Here is a 17,172-nt window from a genome sequence, read left to right as displayed (position 1 = left end):
CCCCTCCACTCAGCATGGCCCCGCCCCTCCACTCAGCCTGGCCCGCCCCGCCCAGCAGCCAGGACGCGGCACCTACTTCCGCTCCTCGAGCAGCGCGATCTCCTTGCGGACCTCGTGGTACTCCTCGGCGATCTGGCAGTGCTGCTGGAAGACCTGCATGGACTCCAGGGAGTCATGTCGGGGCGGCAGCGGCTTGGGAGCAACAACAAGAAATCAGTCCACGTTCTCGCGTCAGAAGAAACAACCCGCGCCTGCCCTCCGGATGGTCTTGGGGGGGCGGGCGTGAGAACAGCATCGTCAGCAGAATCCTGCCGGTTCTAATGGACTAATGGACCGACACGGAGGTGGCGCGACAGCCCCACTCACCTCCGGAGCCAGTCACGCAGCCCCGGCCTGAGCTGGGACCGCACATGTCATTCTCCCCCGGACGGCGCAGGGCCTGTGTCCGTGGGGCTGGCTCTCCCGTCCCGCAGCCCAGGCGGCATCTCCCTCCAGGAGCAGCCGGCCAGGAAGGCTCGCTCCGAGAAACGCACCCGAACTGCAGCCGCAGCTGGCTCTCCCGTCCCGCAGCCCAGGCGGCATCTCCCCGCCTGAGAAACGCACCCGGACTGCAGCCGCAGCGAGGGTCTGGGCCGGGGGAGTGTCTGCAAGGACTGGGGGCCACGCGGAAGACGGGCCGAGGAAAGGAGGGAGGACCAGGCGGCCACGGAGGGCCGAGCTCCTTCCACTCCTCCACCCACGAGGCGCAGGCCCGCATGGCGACCTCACTCCCTGACACGTGGAAAAGCCTCGCTTTCCTGAGTTTATAATCGAATTTCAGTTATTCAAATCATTCTTTTTAGACACTCGTTAATAGTCTTTTAAGGAGCTTTTTAAATCACCCTTTTCAATTATTTATAGAAAAATGCTATATGATATCTGAGAAACAGGAGCTCATTGTTAGCTTTTCCGTAACCCTTTTCTCGCCGCGGCCCGACGTGTGAGCTGTGCGTCCGACTGGTCGTGTCTCACCTTTTCTACGTTGGTAACTAGAGAACGAACGGACTTCTTACTGCCGCGCCTCTCACTACATTCTGCAAGAACACAGACTTTTGGGGGGGTCATAGTTAGGGACCCCACTAGGTACAACAAATTCTATAGAGTTTCTTGTCTGGTTGATGAATGAGATGACCCTCCTCATTGATCATGAGGCCTCTGAGTAGAGATTTTTTAAAAGAAATAAATATTTGAAATAGATTTGGAGGAAATGTACCTTCCTGTGGAACATCTGTTGTGTCCTAATTAATGGAAAATCTAATAAAAATTACATTATGCGGCATCTTTCCCTATCGTCCATGAACTCACTCACAGCATGAGCTCAGCCTGTGGGGAAACCCCTTTCTATATAGAAATAACCTGAAAAGTCGGGCCGGGCAGTCCTACAGTACCACTCGCCCCGCCAGACAAAGCTGTCGCCAGAGGAATTCAGAACGCCTGGCCCTCCACCTCTGCCCCTGAACTCACCACCTCATCAGTTCTCACCTGTTCCACTGGCACGTTTCCAGGGATAACAGTGAGGAGATGAAAGCAATTTACTCTGGGCAGCTGAGCTGGGAGTCAGGCCCCAGGCCTATAGGGATAGCGTGTTGGGAGGCGTGTTGGGACGCCGTGCATCTGTGTCCTGACCTCGTGAAACTCGCCAACTACACCCGGTTCAGTCAGTAACTTGCATGTGTAGGAGCCTGACCCTCAAAGTCAGCAGTTACCTACGTGATGGCAACAGATCCCAGGGCTCTGCAGCGACTCATGTGCGCTAGAGGCTACAGACGAGAGCAACCCCCAAAAAGGGGAACTGTCCTTTGCTGCCACAATTTAAAAGGAAAACTGAAAATTAGACATAATTTTCTTAAGAACTGGAATTTTTTTCACGGGTTCTTTTATATATATACTGGAGGCCTGGTGCACGAAATTCATGCACGGGGGGTGGGTGTCCCTCAGCCCGACCTGCACCCTCTCCAATCTGGGACCCCTTGGGGGATGTCTGTGGGATCGGGCCTAAACCGGCAGTTGGACATCCCTCTCACAATCTGGGACTGCTGTCTCTTAACCGCTCGCCTGCCTGCCTGATCACCCCTTAACTGCTCCCCTGCCGGCCTGATTGATGCCTAACTGCTCCCCTGCCAGCCCAATCACCCCCAACTGCCCTCCCCTGTTGGCCCAATCGCCCCCAACTGCCCTGCCCTGCAGGCCTGGTTGTCCCCAACTGCCCTCCCCTGCTGGCCTCATCTCACCCCCAACTGTGCTCCTCTGCCAGCCTGGTCATCCCTAACTACCCTCCCCTGCCAGCCTGGTCACCCCCAACTGCCCTCCCCTGCCAGTCTGGTCACCCCCAACTGCCCTCCCCTGCTGGCCATCTTGTGGTGAACATCTTGTAACAACATCGCAGGCACCACCTAGGCTTTTATTATTTAGGATACATACACATATATGTGTATTTATATATATATATGATTTTTTATTGATTTCAGAGAGGAAGGGAGAGGGATAGATAGAAACATCAATGATGAGAGAGAATCATAGATCAGCTGCCTCCTGCACTCCTCTCACTGGGGATCGAGCCTGGGCATGTGCCCTTGACCAGAATCAAACCTGGGACCCTTCAGTCTGCAGGCTGATGCTCTATCCACTGAGCCAAACCAGCCAGGGTTCACAGGTTCTTTTTTTTATTAGCGCTTCTTAATTGTGGAAAATTCAAAGACATAATTATGTACAAGTAGTGGGACCCTACTGCTAAGGGTATTTGAGGAGAGGGGACGTTTCAGGATATTCAATGTCCTCGTGTGCTCTTAGCAGCATGGCCATGCTACTAATCTATAATGATAAAAGCATAATATGCTAATTAGACCGGACGTCCTTGGTGGCAGGCGGGGGCCAAGGCAGAGGCCCACAGCCGCCGTGGCAGTGGAGGTCGAGCCTCATGCACGAATTTTGTGCATCGGGCCTCTAGTACATAATAATGTTTTAAAGATTTCCCACAGGTAAGAAGCAACACCAATTTTAAAAGCACAAACCAAACATGCTCAGCGTTCCGGGGAGGAAATGTGCCCGGTCCTACGAGCTCCTTCTTCACCCCAACCTGCCCCGTAAACGCCGCACCACACCAGGCCTCCCAATCTGCATGAACGCCCTGGAGAGCAAGATCAGTCTTTTTACAGAGAGGACAGGCGTCATCTTGCAGAACCCACCACGACGCGGTAAAATGATCGTGTGGTTGCGAGGGGCTGAGCAGGGAGGAGCTGCTGTGTAACGGGGAGCGTGTCCGTCTGCAAGAAGAGAAAGGTCTGCAGATGGTTCCACGACAGTGTGACTGTGCTTACCACCCCCAAGTGCACACTCCGAAGTGGCTGAGATGGTAGCATTTACAATACGTGTTCTTTACCAGAATAAAAAAAGTTAATGCAGCCCAGCCGGCGTGGCTCAGCGGTTGAGCGTTGACCTATGGACCAGGAGGTCACGGTTTGATTCCCAGTCAGGGCACAGGTCCGGGTTGTGGGCTCGATCCCCAGTGGGGGGAGAGCAGGAGGCAGCTGGTCTATGATTCTCTCTCATCATTGATATTTCTCTCCCTCTCTCCCTCCCTTCCTCTCTGAAACCAATAAAATTTAATGCAAAAAGGAGTTATCATTAAATCTTCCTGCTGCCCAGCCCATCTTCCAAACTCTGCTGCCGGGATGCCCTGTCCAAGGCTCACCTCCGTGCGCCCGACCTTGCTCCCCGGGAACTTTAACATCGGGAGCCACGAACCCCACGGCTGCCGGACAAGTGCAAGCACCCTCTGGTCAGCAGGACCCACATCACCGGACACTCACTCCGCCTGGGAGACTCACCAGAGAATTTCTAAACACGTGTGTTCTTATCCCAGTAGGAATTCTGCTGAGTAAGAGTAGTAAGATATTTAGGTTTCATACCTGAAATGAAAAGTAGAACCATAGAGCAACGAAATGTGATGCTCTGGGTGACATGGGACACTCATTGCTTTGCGATATAATGTGTGTGTGTGTGTGTGTGTGTGTGTGTGTGTGTGTGTGTGTACGTGACGTGTTTGGGTGTTTGTGTGCATGTGTTTGTGTGTAGCATCTCAGATCCTCTCTCTTACCTTCTTACAACCCCTCAGAATAGGAGACACTGTGTGGCAACAGGGTCCATGGACAGATCTGCCTGAGGAAATAGATTCCGGAAATCCAAGCACCAGGATCAAGTTTCCACTTTAGACACGGAGCCACCAGTCAGCTCCCGTCATGGGACATAGAAAACACGGGCACGGGGGCGTTAACTGGCCCCCATGTGTGTCAGATACTGACACATGTTCACGCTAAAAACTTAAAAGTATCTTAAAAGAAAGCCTGTGGTAACCGGATGAAATAGTCGGTTAACTTCTTGGAATAAGAATTAACACTTTTATTTTTGCTTCAGTTCTCATTGCTTAATTTTAACTATTCTCATCCAAGAGAGCTTTGTAGTTATTTCCGGGCTGGGAGCGAACGAGCAATAAATAAACTCTTTGTGGGGATGGGAATTTCTTGTGGCCTCGGGAGGAGGAACATTTCTTATTTCTCCACGAGGATGCCACATCCTCCCACACTCCAGCCTGAAGAGTGAGAGGCTGCACTCCAAGGAGGAGGACCCTGGGAACGGAAACTTCTTGCCCCTTTAACACCGGGAGCCACTAACCCCACGGCTGCCGGACAGGTGCAAGCACCCTCTGGTCAGCAGGACCCGCTGTGCTCAGGGGCGTTCACATCACCGGACACTCACTCCGCCTGGAGGTCGTGTCCTATGTCGTACAGAGCAATGAGTGTCCCATGTCACACAGAGAGAGCAATGAGTGTCCCATGTCACACAGAGCAATGAGTGTCCCATGTCACACAGAGCATCACATTTCGTTGCTCTATGGTTCTACTTTTCATTTCAGGTATGAAACCTAAATATCTTACTACTCTTATTCACCAGAATTCCTACTGGGATAAGACACGTGTTTAGAAATTCTCTGGTGAGTCTCCCAGGGGGAGTGAGTGTCCGGTGATGTGAACGCCCCTGAGCACAGCGGGTCCTGCTGACCAGAGGGGGCTTGCACCTGTCCGGCAGCCGTGGGGTTAGTGGAAGACCCGTGATCGGAAGAGGAAGAGGTGGAGGCACCTCAGGGACAGTGCGCACACCGCGGATCCCGGAACACTCTGCAGGCCCACCCGGGGCCCCGCGGGGTGTCTGCTCTACTCGCAACAGGTCCGGTTCTAAGAAGGTTAAATTAAGACATTCTCCCAACGGCGTCGCCAGCCAACGTGGAGACACTTTTCCAAGGCACGGCCCGGGGTTTGCATGAGGTCAGAGCCCAGGAGGGCACTTCCTCCGGCCCTCCCACCCCCGCCTCCCAGCTGCTGGGACGAGCTCCCAAGGGCTTGAATTACACGCGGTGCGGTGAGCCTCACTCTGGTCCCCACCCACTCACCGGACCGATTTAACGAGATGAAGTAACCGAGAAACCGCAGGCTCCTGGTGCAGGAGTGCCAGCCCTGCCACGCCACCCCATCTCGCTGTCCGCCGGCCACGGTGTGGGCAAGCTCCTCCTGAAATGGCCCCGGTCCCTGGACAGGGCCCCGTGGGACAGGCCCGGCCAAACCTCTCCACGGGGGCAGAGCCAGCCTCAGCGTTTCCGTTTTCTCCTTGGCTCCTTCAAGTCCTGCTGGCCCGTCCACCTTGACAACGTAAGAAGTTAATTTTCCTCTCCAGCTTCCACACACGAGATATATTTAGGAAGCTAAATATTCTATGGTTGCCCAGCAGACTTTGTATTTATTCCTTAATTCTCGATGTTACCTTTCATTGGGGGGGAGGGGAGGGGAGCAGAGTGGTTTAAATTTATGTTGCACTTTATTTTTTTAAAATATATTTTTATTGATTTCAGAGAGGAAGGGAGAGGGAGAGATTGCAACATCAGTGATGAGAGAGCATCACTGATTAGCTGCCTCCTGCACGCCCCCTACTGGGGACCAAGCCATTGACCAGAATCAAACCCTGGACCCTTCAGTCCACAGGCAGGCGCTCTGTCCACTGAACCACACATGGCTAAGGCCATGTTGCACTTTAATGACCCCAAATTAACAAGCATAATTTGTTAAAACTAAATGGAAAAAATACTCAGCACTCATTGCAATATTTGAAAATGCTGTTATCTAGAATTTTAATTATTTTTAAAACATTTTAAGAACTGACATTTTATAGTATCTGCATGATGGTCAACGTCGGCACCAGTAGATGTGCGGCGTCTCTTATGCCTTATCTAACACTGGAAGGAAGAGTATGTAAGTCATTCCCGTTGACATAAGCAATGCGAAGGGTGACAACTCCAGGGTGTCTCAAACTTCTCCTACAAGGCACACCCTAGTGACCCCTGGGTTTCTGAAAAGAAAAGAAGAAGAAAAGGTACCATTCGAAAGCTCCAAAGATCTATCTATGTTTCCTCTGTGGCCACAGCAGCCAGAGACACTGCAGGGGACTTTTCAACATGTTTGAGGGGGAAAAGCAGCCGTTCCCGCCGGATGGCGGAGAACCCTGGAAGGCTGGCTTCCTTTCCCTTTCCTAGTTTCCTTCCCAGCCACAGGGATCTGTTGATGCAAGACCTAAAGGAAGTGTCCGGAGGGACTGCTCGGATAACGAGATGTGCTAGTGCATAGCTCGAGCTACGCACTGTTTATTCGTGGAGCTGACCTCAGCTCTGCACTGACCAGACACTGTCCGAGGAGAGGCCAGTTCAGTGTGTACCGAGACACCTGTCCCTTCGGCTCAGATTCGACGGGAGACTTGGGGTGGGGGTGGCGGAGGGGGGAGGCTATTGCTCAATTTGCTTTAAAAAAAGTCGCCTTGTTTTCAAGTCCCTTAACTTCATGAAGACAAGACGACGGCCTCCGAACTCTATCCCAACTCAAAGCTCCGGAGAGATGCTCCTCTTATTGCATCTGACACAGAATTGTGCCTCCTTCACTGCTTCGCTCAGCAAACGGCTCACCAGGGAAGAGCATTAACATGGACTGAGCGATCGTTTTGCCGAGCACTGTGCCAGCGCTGCTCGCTCTCACAGTTCATCCCACAACAGTGACGCGGGCGAGGCATTATCTCCACGTTGCAGTGCAGAGAAGTGAGGCTTAGAGAGAGCGAATAGCATTCATTCCCAGGATCACAGAACTGCTGGGTGTGGAGCTGCGCGCCAATTCTGGCCAATCCAACGCCAAGCCCGCTTCCTACCGGTCCCTGTGATTCCCATCAGCAACCACTCGTTAGCTTGGCCGATGCCCGAGTACAGAAACAGGTTCCTCAGTCCAGTGCTAATAATCAAGACCACATTGCAGCCTGGCTCTGGAGCGTCTATAGGCCATACCGGGGTCTCCAAAACGTAGCAACGTCATTAGATGTGAAGACAAATTCAGTCCTGACCCAGTTAAATTCCTGTCCTATCTTTCTAAAGAGAGAAAAGGTCCTGACCTTTTCCAAATGGAAGGACACAGGGGCCTAAAGACGTTTCATTCATTCTTACAAGTGGACATAAGCTGGGCCCTGCATGGTCTAAACTCGCTCTGCCCACACGCGGCCTCTGAGGGGCACGGAGAATTTAGAAACCCATTTCCAGGAAAGGAATCCACACAAAATAGAACCAACCTACCACCTGCCCCTGGGCTGAGGCCCACGGCCCATAAATGACTGTCTTGAAGGGATGTTCATTTTAACACCTACCGTGCCCCAAGCTCTCTTGCCCAACATTCTGCATTAATAGAGACATCAAGAGCAGTGTGGGTCACTGCTATTCTTGCCCGGGGCTGTTTTGGGCTCCTGTGAAAATAGCAGCACCACGAATTTCATGCTCCAGCATGTCCACATTCTTGGCAAAGCGACAGAAAAACCCTGGGGTCAAACTGGTGGTAGAGCCTCCACCACACAGATATTTTGTAAGTGGCCACGGAATGTGTAACCGCTATCGGAAAGCCAGAGCAGATTTTATGAGGTTGTTCTATGACCCCCCCCCCCCATGACGACCTTGCAAACCAGAAGCAAAACAATCCTACACCCATCGAAGCTAGGTGAGCTGCCACAGGCTCCACAGCAGGTGACGGGAAGGGAGTCTACCCACAGCAGAATCGCTGTCTGAACTGGCGACTGCATCTAGACCAAAATGGCACCTCACCCTTCTCAGTGGACATAACAGTCGGCTACACGGTTGTGGCAAGGCTCACAGGGGAGCGTGGGTGGGGATCACCCTTGCCCGGCAGCTCCTGTACAGGTGGCACCAAAGCTGAGGGCATTCGGGCGGCAGGGCTGGCATCATTCCTGTTTCTTTTTGCATTTCTTTGGTTAATCCTCACCCAAGGACATTTCTCCATTGATTTTCAGAGAGAGTGGAAGGGAAGGAGGAGGGGGAGAGAGAGAGAGAAGCATCTCGTGAGAGCGACACGATTGGTTGCCTCCCGCACACCCCGACCGGGGCTGGGGATCGAACCTGCAACCCAGGTACCTGCCCTTGACCGGGAATTGAACCCACAACCCTCTGGTCCAGGGGCCAATGCTCTAACCACTGAGAAACACCAGCCGGCCAATAAAACAGCTTTGGGTGACAGTGAAATAAAGCAGAAAAGACGGTGGCGGGGACCAGTAGATGGTTATGATCGTGCAGCCCCAGCCCGACCGCCAGCAGCTGACACAGCCCGAGGCCCCGCAGGAGCCTGTGCCGTGTGAGCACGCGGATGGAAACGCAGACGGAGCCGGTGAAAAGAGAGGAAGGGGGGGATGTGTGGACACCAGGAAGCAGCGGGGGCAGCAGATCCCCCGGGGACGAGGAGGAGAGGGAGGCGGGCGCTGGGTGCAGGGAAGCTCTCGAGAACAGAGAAGTCTTCCGACAGCGAGTGTGCGACCCCTGGTGTGCCCCCCACGTCCTGGCGACCTGCGGCGTCTCTACCCCCGACAGGGCCCTGCGGAGCGCTTCCTGCTGGGCAGAGACCCTGCGGGGCTGGGCGGGAGGTGAGGCTCCTTCAGGGGCCCCGCAGGGCCCGCCAGCGTCCAGGTTCCCAGCTCGGGGCACAGGCTCCGAGGCGAGAGCGGCCGAGAAAGGGGACACCAGGTGTGACACGGGCCCACCCTTGTTCTTCCTGCTGCCGAGGGCGATGGGTCCCCAACTCCAGTGCCTCCCGGGACCAGGCAGCCACAGTGGGGACGGTGCTGGGTGCGAGGAAACGCCGGGTCTGCTGGGAACTGGAGTTTGCAGCCCCTCCAAGGGCTTCCAGACACAACGTTTAGGGGAAAGCACATGGTGACTGAGCAGATGTCCACGTGCAGATGTGAGCCTGGGCGGCCTCGTAGTGACCTGTGCGATGGCCTGCAACCTGTGCAATGACCTCGACCTGTGCAATGACCTGCATCCCATGTAATGACCTCGACCTGTGCAATGACCTGTGACGTGTACGATGACCTGCGACCTGTGCAATGACCTGCGACCTGTGCAATGACCTTCGACCTGTGTAATCACCTATGACCTATGACCTGTGTTGTGACCTGTGATGTGGACATCTGGCCCGAGGCCAGCGTCCAGGCTTTCTAGGCCAAACCTTATCCCAGAGCCGAATTTGCCTGGAGTCCCCCCCTATCGTCTAGAGCAGTGGTTCTCAACCTTCCTGATGCCGCGACCCTTTAATACAGTTCCTCACGTTGTGGTGACCCCCAATTTCATTGTGACAAATTGAACATAATTAAAGCATAGTGATGAATCACAAAAACAGTATGTAATTATATATGTGTTTTCTGATGGTCTTAGGCGACCCCTGTGAAAGGGTCGTTCGACCCCCAAAGGGGTCGCGACCCACAGGTTGAGAACCGCTGGCCTAGAGAGAAGCAAAGTGCCCTAAGTCAGCGTCTTTCCAACCACTCAGCGCATTGAACTGGGCGTCTCCGATGGAGCCTCCTTGACTGTGACCACAACATCGTCCTCAGGGTCACACCAGACAGGGTTCTAAGGCTTCACTTAGTAACGATGTTCTGATCTATTGGAAGCCGTCAGAGACCCGGGAAGGCGGGAGGGCAGAGCGAGGACGAGGATGCTGAGGTCGCCTCCCCGGCACCGTCGTTTACTAAGTCACCAGCCCAGCCAGGCCGCTGTGTGGCCCAGACAGAGGGGAGTGGACTACGAGTTCCAGGCCCAGGGTCTCTCCTCTCCCCCCAGCACAAGAGCCGCCCCTTTGCGCTGAGGGTCACAGGCAGGGCCGTGCGCCAGGGCCTGGCCCTCTGTCTGCCTCCCAGGCCACTGCCCAGCTCTGTGTTGAAGCCGAGAAGGAAGGAGGATGCGGGAGAGCCCTCACCTGCAGCTGCTGGTCTAGTTCCGGGAAGAGCAGCGCGGGGTCCTCCGTGGGGGCGCCATCTGGAAGGGAAATCAGACTTTCACTCTGGGCCCTTTCTCTCCCGGCGGCTGGGCCAACGGCAGGACACCCCGCTCGTCGCTGCCTCTCGCTGGAGACGGACAGGACACCCCGCTCGTCACTCCCTCTCGCTGGAGACCGACAGGACGCAGAGGACGGCAGCACTCACGGCAGCACACACACACAAGGATCCAGCCACGGGGCCGACACCAGCATTTCGCAAACGCCTCTGATGGTTCCCCAGTGAAGAAGGGCTCTGGCCTGGCTGGTGGCTCAGTGGTTAGTGTCAGCCAGAGGGGTGGAGGGTTCGATTCCCAGACAAGCACACGTACCTGGGCTGCAGGTTTGATGCCGGGCCCTGGGAATCAACCAATCAATGTGTCTCTCTCATATCAATGTTTTCTCTCTCCCCTTCCTCTCTCCCTTTCACTCTCTCTAAAAAATTAATTGGAAAAATATCCTCTGATGAGGATTAACAGAAAGAACAGCCCAGCTGGTGTGGCTCAGTGGTGGAGCATCCACCTATGAACCAGGAGGTCACGATTCGATTCCTGGTCAGGGTTCATGCCAGGGTTGTGGGCTCCATCCCCAGGGTGGGGCGTGCAGGAGGCAGCCAACCAATGATTCTCTCTCATTAATGTTTTATCTCTCCCCCCCCCTAAAAGAACAGAAAAATCAATAAAAACAAACATTTTGGGGGGAAAAGAATTCACTTTTATAGCCAAGAAAATAGCAAATTCCCAGTGTGCCTCAGAATTGGCGAAGCCCCTGACAGAAATCTACGTCCTGGCTCAGCCACAGCGCACGGCACGTCTGCGGGACCTCGCTGACGAGCTGGCAGCAAGTAGAGGCTCAACCTCGAGTCGCTCGGGAAGCCCGATTAGTTGACGGAGAAATAAACACAGAATTGGTAATTTACAAGCAGAACAAAAGTCAGGCTTTAGTTTCCAAAGTGCATCAAGTTGGATTACTCCAAGCAGGAAGTGGCCGCGGCAACGAGAAAACCCAAGACAGATGTGAGGAGGCGAGCCAGCCGGTGCCTCCCGGGCCATCTGCTGCCTTGGCACCCGGCCGCCGGCAGCGCCAGGGCCTGGAGCCGCTCCCTGCGCCCCGCGGTGATGTGTGGCCTGTTTACTTTCAAACAGTGGCTGTCTTCTCCAACTGGTCTTAAAAATAGGCAAATATGCTAAAAGCAGAACGATGAGTCACAGGCCGGGCCGGCCGGGAGGAGGGCGATGACTCAGCCCCGGGGACACAGCTGCGCGGACACTTGGCTGAGCTGGGAGACCTTGGACGGCGGCGCTGGACCGGCTCCTGAGAGCGGCGAGCCCAGTCGCGATTCCGGAAGCCAAGGTGGCTGTACAGTAGCCACGCCGGCCTCCCCCACCCCCGGCCAACTTCCCTTTTTATAAAAAAAAGAAAAGCAGCTCCCGGGTTTATTTAGAATGTAACAAAATCGGATGCAAGTATATTTGATTAACGTTTATTTATTTACCTGATTCTCATCATTGATGTTTCTCTCTCCCTCTCCCTTCCTCTCTGAAATCAATAAAAACATATTTTTAAAAAAAATTTATTTATTTGCCAAATATTGCCTGAATGCCGCGAGAGGGGCTCTCGGCTACATCGGCCAGTCGCGTTATCATAGTTTCATGTGTTGAGGAAATAGTCCTAGGCTTCCGTTTCGAATGGGTGCCGTGGGCTTGCGGGACACGCCAGGGGCCCAGGAAACTGCTGAGGGTGAAGCACGAAGGAGAGAATAAAGAGGAGTGTTTCACAAGCAGATGTCCGCTGCCCGTGGGCCGACGCGATGGACTGAGTCAACGGCTCTTAAAATAGAGCTCGCTTGTTGCACCCACCACGGCACCCTCCGCCCTGTGCCCAGGACGGCATCTGGGCCTCTGAGCAGTTGCCGGCTGTTCTGTTCCTTAAACCACCGTCTTCGCTGCGTTTCCCCCTGAACCAAGGAAGTGGGACCCTGGGGCTGCCATGCGGACCCTCCCTGCTCCGCAGTAGCTGGACCCGCGCGGCCGGAGGTGCTGAGCGGCGACTGGACCATCCTCTGGTGCAGAGGCAGGGGTGTCCCGCCGCCCGCGCCCCTGCCTTCCTCCCCCCTGGCCCCTGACCCCCACGGCACACACGCTTGGCCGTCTCGAGCTCCAGCAGTTTTCCCCAAATTCTGGAATCGTGTCACCAGCACCTCATGACAGAGAACACTTAACACCCGATTCACAAGACAAGCGGACCCTGGGCCAGAGGCGAGTCCATTTGTTGGATAAACGTACTTTGCAGATAAAAACAAACACTAAGAAGTCCTCGCTGCTGTGTCCTTATTTCCTGTTTTACATCCGAGAGGTGAAAACTCCGTCTAAACCAGACGAGGTGTGCACACCAGCGTCTGAGCCCCTGTTCTGGACGGCATCCCGGCCGGACTCCCCCCACCGGGGCCCCCATCCCAGGCACAATCGGGGGCTGGGCCAGGAGACCCAATCCACACAGAGGAGACCCCGGGGGAGCCAGCTCGGGGGACACCCACTTCCTTCCCATCCCAGCCAGGAGCCCAAGGGCCACCTGCTCAGACTCCGTCCCATCTACCTGCACGTCCCTCGGGGGCAGCCGCCCCAGGGTCTCCCGCCAGCTCAGTCCACGGGGCCCTTGGGTCAGGTGGGCCCAGGCAGGTGGCATGCTCCGCCCACAGCGTCTGCAACTCCTCACCATCTCCGACCAGGAGCCCGCAGGACTGCACGGCCCCCCAGACCCTGCAGCTGGTCCTGTCGGCAGTTTGGCCCGAGCTGGTGGCCGGAGACCGCCCCTCAGGGACACACACACTCACAGGCCAGCGGGTGAGGGCCGTGGCCACGCGCCCAGGCTCACGCACACACGTTCCTGGGGACATTCGCCTCTGAAGGCCCTGACCGCTGAGGACACAGCGGTCAGTGCGACATGCAGTGGACAGGCCTGCACGGAAGCTCGTCGGCTCTTCAGGTGGTGAACGTGGAGCATCAGCGTGGCCTCTTTGAGACACAGTTTTCCCTTCTGCCAAATGGGCGTGATACTCCCTGTCCCGGGAACTAGATGCCAGTAAAGGGATCAGACATCAGTCATTTATCCCACAGCCGGGGGCCTAGGAAATAACCAGTAATAATAACAATAATAAATGCTTAATATGATCAAGCTTAGCTTCCATTCCGTCACCACAAGTCGGACAAAAGGGGTAATGGTGGGTGGGTGTGTGTGTGTGTGTGTGTGCGCGCACGATCGGCCCACAGTGGCTGACGCTCCCCTCATTCCTCCTCCGAATCACAGAGAATAGCGAGCCCTGTGTCCTGGGCTCCAGGCCAGTGAAGGGACATCGCCCTGGGCCTGGGGTGTACTCTCTTCATTTAAATCTCAACATAGAACGGTCTCCCTGATACTCTCCTATCAAAGCAAACACTTTCTATATGAAATATTGCCCCAAATTTAACTGATGCACAGAAGGACTTCGGGCACTTTCATTTTAAATCCAAATTGAGATTAATGTTTTATTTATAGAAATAAAGTAAGTGCTATAAGGCTGCCAACCCACGTTAATAATATATCAAACAACTTTCTTTAAAGGTCTGGATGCCTAGCTTCTCATGAGAGCATCACATCGCTTTGAAACACATCAAAGGCTTTTTTAAATCTCTGTTTCCTGCTTACTAAGCATTAGAGATGTGAATTCTTTAATCCACACTAGGTTTCCAGGTGCATAAAATCAAAAGTATAGATACAGGTATAAATAGGGCTATCGATATGGATACAGATATGGATACAGGTAGAGACTTGGCATGACACCTGGCAGACTGCCAATTCTTTATCATTAATATTAATATTAATATTAATCGTCATGTGACCTCAGCCAGGACCTGGCACTGTCAGGCCAACAAGGCCGAGCGTCAAACAGACCGCGGTGTTCTCCACCGGGAACCGGGTCAGGTTTGAGCGCAGGTTTCACGTTTCTTAGGAGCAGCCGTCTGGTCGCCATTATTGCTGCTATCACTTTGTGACTCTCATCAATTTATCCTTCTGCAAGAATGTTTTTACTAATTTAGCTCAGCACATACTTGCCCAGAAACACCTGCTTCAAGAGCCCCTTGGAAGTCGTTCACCATCAAATGAAATTTACCTCTACGTCCCCTCTTTCTTCCTCTAAAAACATATCAGAAGTGACCTTCCTGCGTCACTCCCCACAGCCATCGGGACACTGCTCTCAGGAGCATTCGTGTGTCTCTTATTTTTTTAAATGTTTTTATTGATGTCAGAGAGGAAGGGAGAGGGAAAGACGGGTAAAACATCAACGATGAGAGAGAGAATCATGGACCGGCTGCCTCCTGCACACCCCACACCAGGTATTGAGCCCACCATCCGGGCCTGTGTCCTTGACCGGAATCGAACCGTGACCTCCTGGTTCATAGGTCGATGCTCAACCACTGAGCCACACCGGCCGGGCCGGGCTTCTCTTTTATGACGGGGACCCACCTCCAAACGTGCTGAGTCCCTTTTTAATGCTATTTGTTGGCTGCCATTTGAGGCAAGTTACCCTCCCTGAGCCCACTGTCCACGTCCGTAAAATGGGTATAACAACATGGTCCTCCTGGGTCAGAGAGGCTCGGGGAATGGCCGGTCACTTCCCACTATGCAGCCCTCGCTCCAGGGGACGAGAGTTTTGGTGTTTATGGAACACATCCTGCTCTTCCCGACCAGGTTTCTCCCAGAAGCGGCTGCCCCTGCTCCGCATCACAGACCTCCCCACTCCCTGCCTCAAGAAACGCGGAGGGAGAGCCGTGCCCTCTCGCCACCTGGCCCACCTGGGGCAGATCTGGGAGCGCAGAGGGAGAGCCGTGCCCTCTCGCCACCTGGCCCACCTGGCCCACCTGGGGCAGATCTGGGAGCGCAGAAACGAAGTAAAGGTCAGGTCAGGGACAAGGGGGAGCAGGGACACCACAGCCGCCAGCCGGCTAACTGGTCCCTCGTTGCCCCTGATCACTGGTCCTGTGCCTCGGCCTCGACAGCGGGTAACGGGTGAGATGCAGGTGCAGGGACAGCTGAGACGGAATCTGCAGGAAGCACCATGGCGACGCCTCGTCTGCACAGGGCTAACGCGAGTCTTACAGCTGCCAATCATCTCACACATCTCACCAAACACTGCAGTTCAGCAAAGTGTAGTGACTTACACAAAATCAAAAAAACTGTGATGGAAATAGGTCTAGAAGCCGTGCCTTGCTGAGGCTAGAGCCCTATGTTCTTAATCTCTATCCCAATTCATCTCAGAGAAATATGAAGGAGAAGAGGAGGACAGGGAGGAGGGAGAGGAGGAGGAGAAAGAGGAAGATGGGGAGGAGGAGAAGGGGGGACTCCCTGCTGATCGGGATGTCCCCCGGGGAACGCTCCCCACCTCGAGGGGGAGAGACGAGAGCAGATAATTACCAGGTCGTGTGATGAGAGCTCTGAGGGAGCAGCACAGGGTGCCGTGGGGCACAGGTAAGGGACACGGTGGCTCATGTCTGCTGGGCGTGCAGAGGGCACAGTCAGGGACGGGGTGATGCTTAACCTGCAAGGCCAAGGAGGGGGAGGGTGCAGCTGGAGCAAGTGCGTGGAGGCACAACATACATGTCAGGGTTGTAGACGTGAGTCTGGAGAGGAGGAAGAGGGGAAGGAGGGGGAGGGGAGGGGAGGGGGAGGAAGAGGAGGAGGAGAAAGAAGAAAAGCAGGCCTGACATGGCTGAGGGAAGGGGCACTGAATGAGTCTCCTAGGAAATGAACGAGTCGACATTGACAGCAAAAGTGAGTCCTTTCCTCGTGGACTCTGCTGACTCCTCAACAATAAGTTCAAGGCCATGAACTGCTCCCCACAGTCCCCCTCGGTGCCCACTGACGGGGGCTCTCGGGCGCCCGTTTGGAGAAAGGTGGGCAAACGCCAGCTCCTGCCCGGGCGCCCGCGTTAGAAGGTGCCTTGGAGATGGGCTGCGGGTCAGGGACTTCAGGGGCCCAGCTCCTTGGGCGGCACCGTTTGGGGATGGACCTGTCCCTCTTCGGTCATTGTTGGTCACAGTGTCACCCACAGGGGCACCGCGGGAGGACAGATGGGTGACGGGAGATGACAGGTCAGTGGATGGAGTGGCAGAGAGGCAACCAGCCCTCAAAAGACAGGTCTAGGTGGCCACGCTGTTTGCGCCTGGGCCTACATGTCATATGTGTGTACATGTGTACACATGTGTGCACACACACATAACATATACACCATAGCAGGGTGTCCCCAAACATGTACGCACACTTTCACAGCTGATGCCTCAATTTTGAACGTGAAATGCATTTTAATGAGCACTGCCTTTAGAGTTACTCCAAGTGTGTGTTCATTGGGGGGACGTCCTATGTGTGACATGTACGGATACGACACTGGCCGAGGGCAACAGACGACACGCGTGGACATGCCCGCCTCGCCTTGTCACCGCCGTGACCACACCCCAGGTCTGTGTCAAAGGGGGTGCGACTCCAGGTGTGTGAAGAGTCCCTGAGGGGAGTGTGACAGGGAGCTCTGTGCAGGCGGCCTCGCCTCAACCTCGCCGCCTGGAGAAGACTGCCTGGCCTCCCACGCACCACCCGCCTCACCTACTCACACACCACCCGCCTGGCCTGCCCACGACCACCCCACCTCACCTGCCCACGCACCACCCGCCTCACCTGCCCACACACCACCCGCCTCACCTGCCCGTGCCCC

The 17,172-nt window shown here is 54.8% G+C and overlaps 1 protein-coding gene across 6 annotated transcripts in view; it reads right to left on the bottom strand.

Moving 5' to 3' along the window:
• Positions 1-11,517, bottom strand: part of MAP3K7CL (MAP3K7 C-terminal like) — an 18,957-nt gene extending 7,440 nt beyond the window's left edge. Inside the window, exons 1-4 of one of the 6 annotated variants that reach the window (XM_014536051.1) lie at positions 10,763-10,780; positions 10,374-10,432; positions 1,012-1,073; positions 77-192 (exon numbers count right to left, since the gene is read on the bottom strand). In XM_014536051.1, the coding sequence (XP_014391537.1) occupies positions 77-159 (83 nt within the window). In that variant the 5' untranslated portion in view covers positions 160-192; positions 1,012-1,073; positions 10,374-10,432; positions 10,763-10,780. Of the gene's footprint in view, positions 1-76; positions 193-1,011; positions 1,074-3,866; positions 3,882-5,485; positions 5,646-10,373; positions 10,436-10,762; positions 10,781-11,349 lie in introns of those variants that run through there. The other 5 variants (XM_014536048.1, XM_014536050.1, XM_014536049.1 and 2 more) reach the window with 5 other exon arrangements.
• Positions 11,518-17,172: the final 5,655 nt, after the last annotated feature.

This window comes from Myotis brandtii, unplaced genomic scaffold, assembly GCF_000412655.1.
Source record: "Myotis brandtii unplaced genomic scaffold, ASM41265v1 scaffold1557, whole genome shotgun sequence".
Classification (NCBI taxonomy): domain Eukaryota; kingdom Metazoa; phylum Chordata; class Mammalia; order Chiroptera; family Vespertilionidae; genus Myotis; species Myotis brandtii.
The sequence above is the reverse complement of the archived record's forward strand: the minus strand, read 5'-3'. Positions and strand labels throughout refer to the sequence as shown.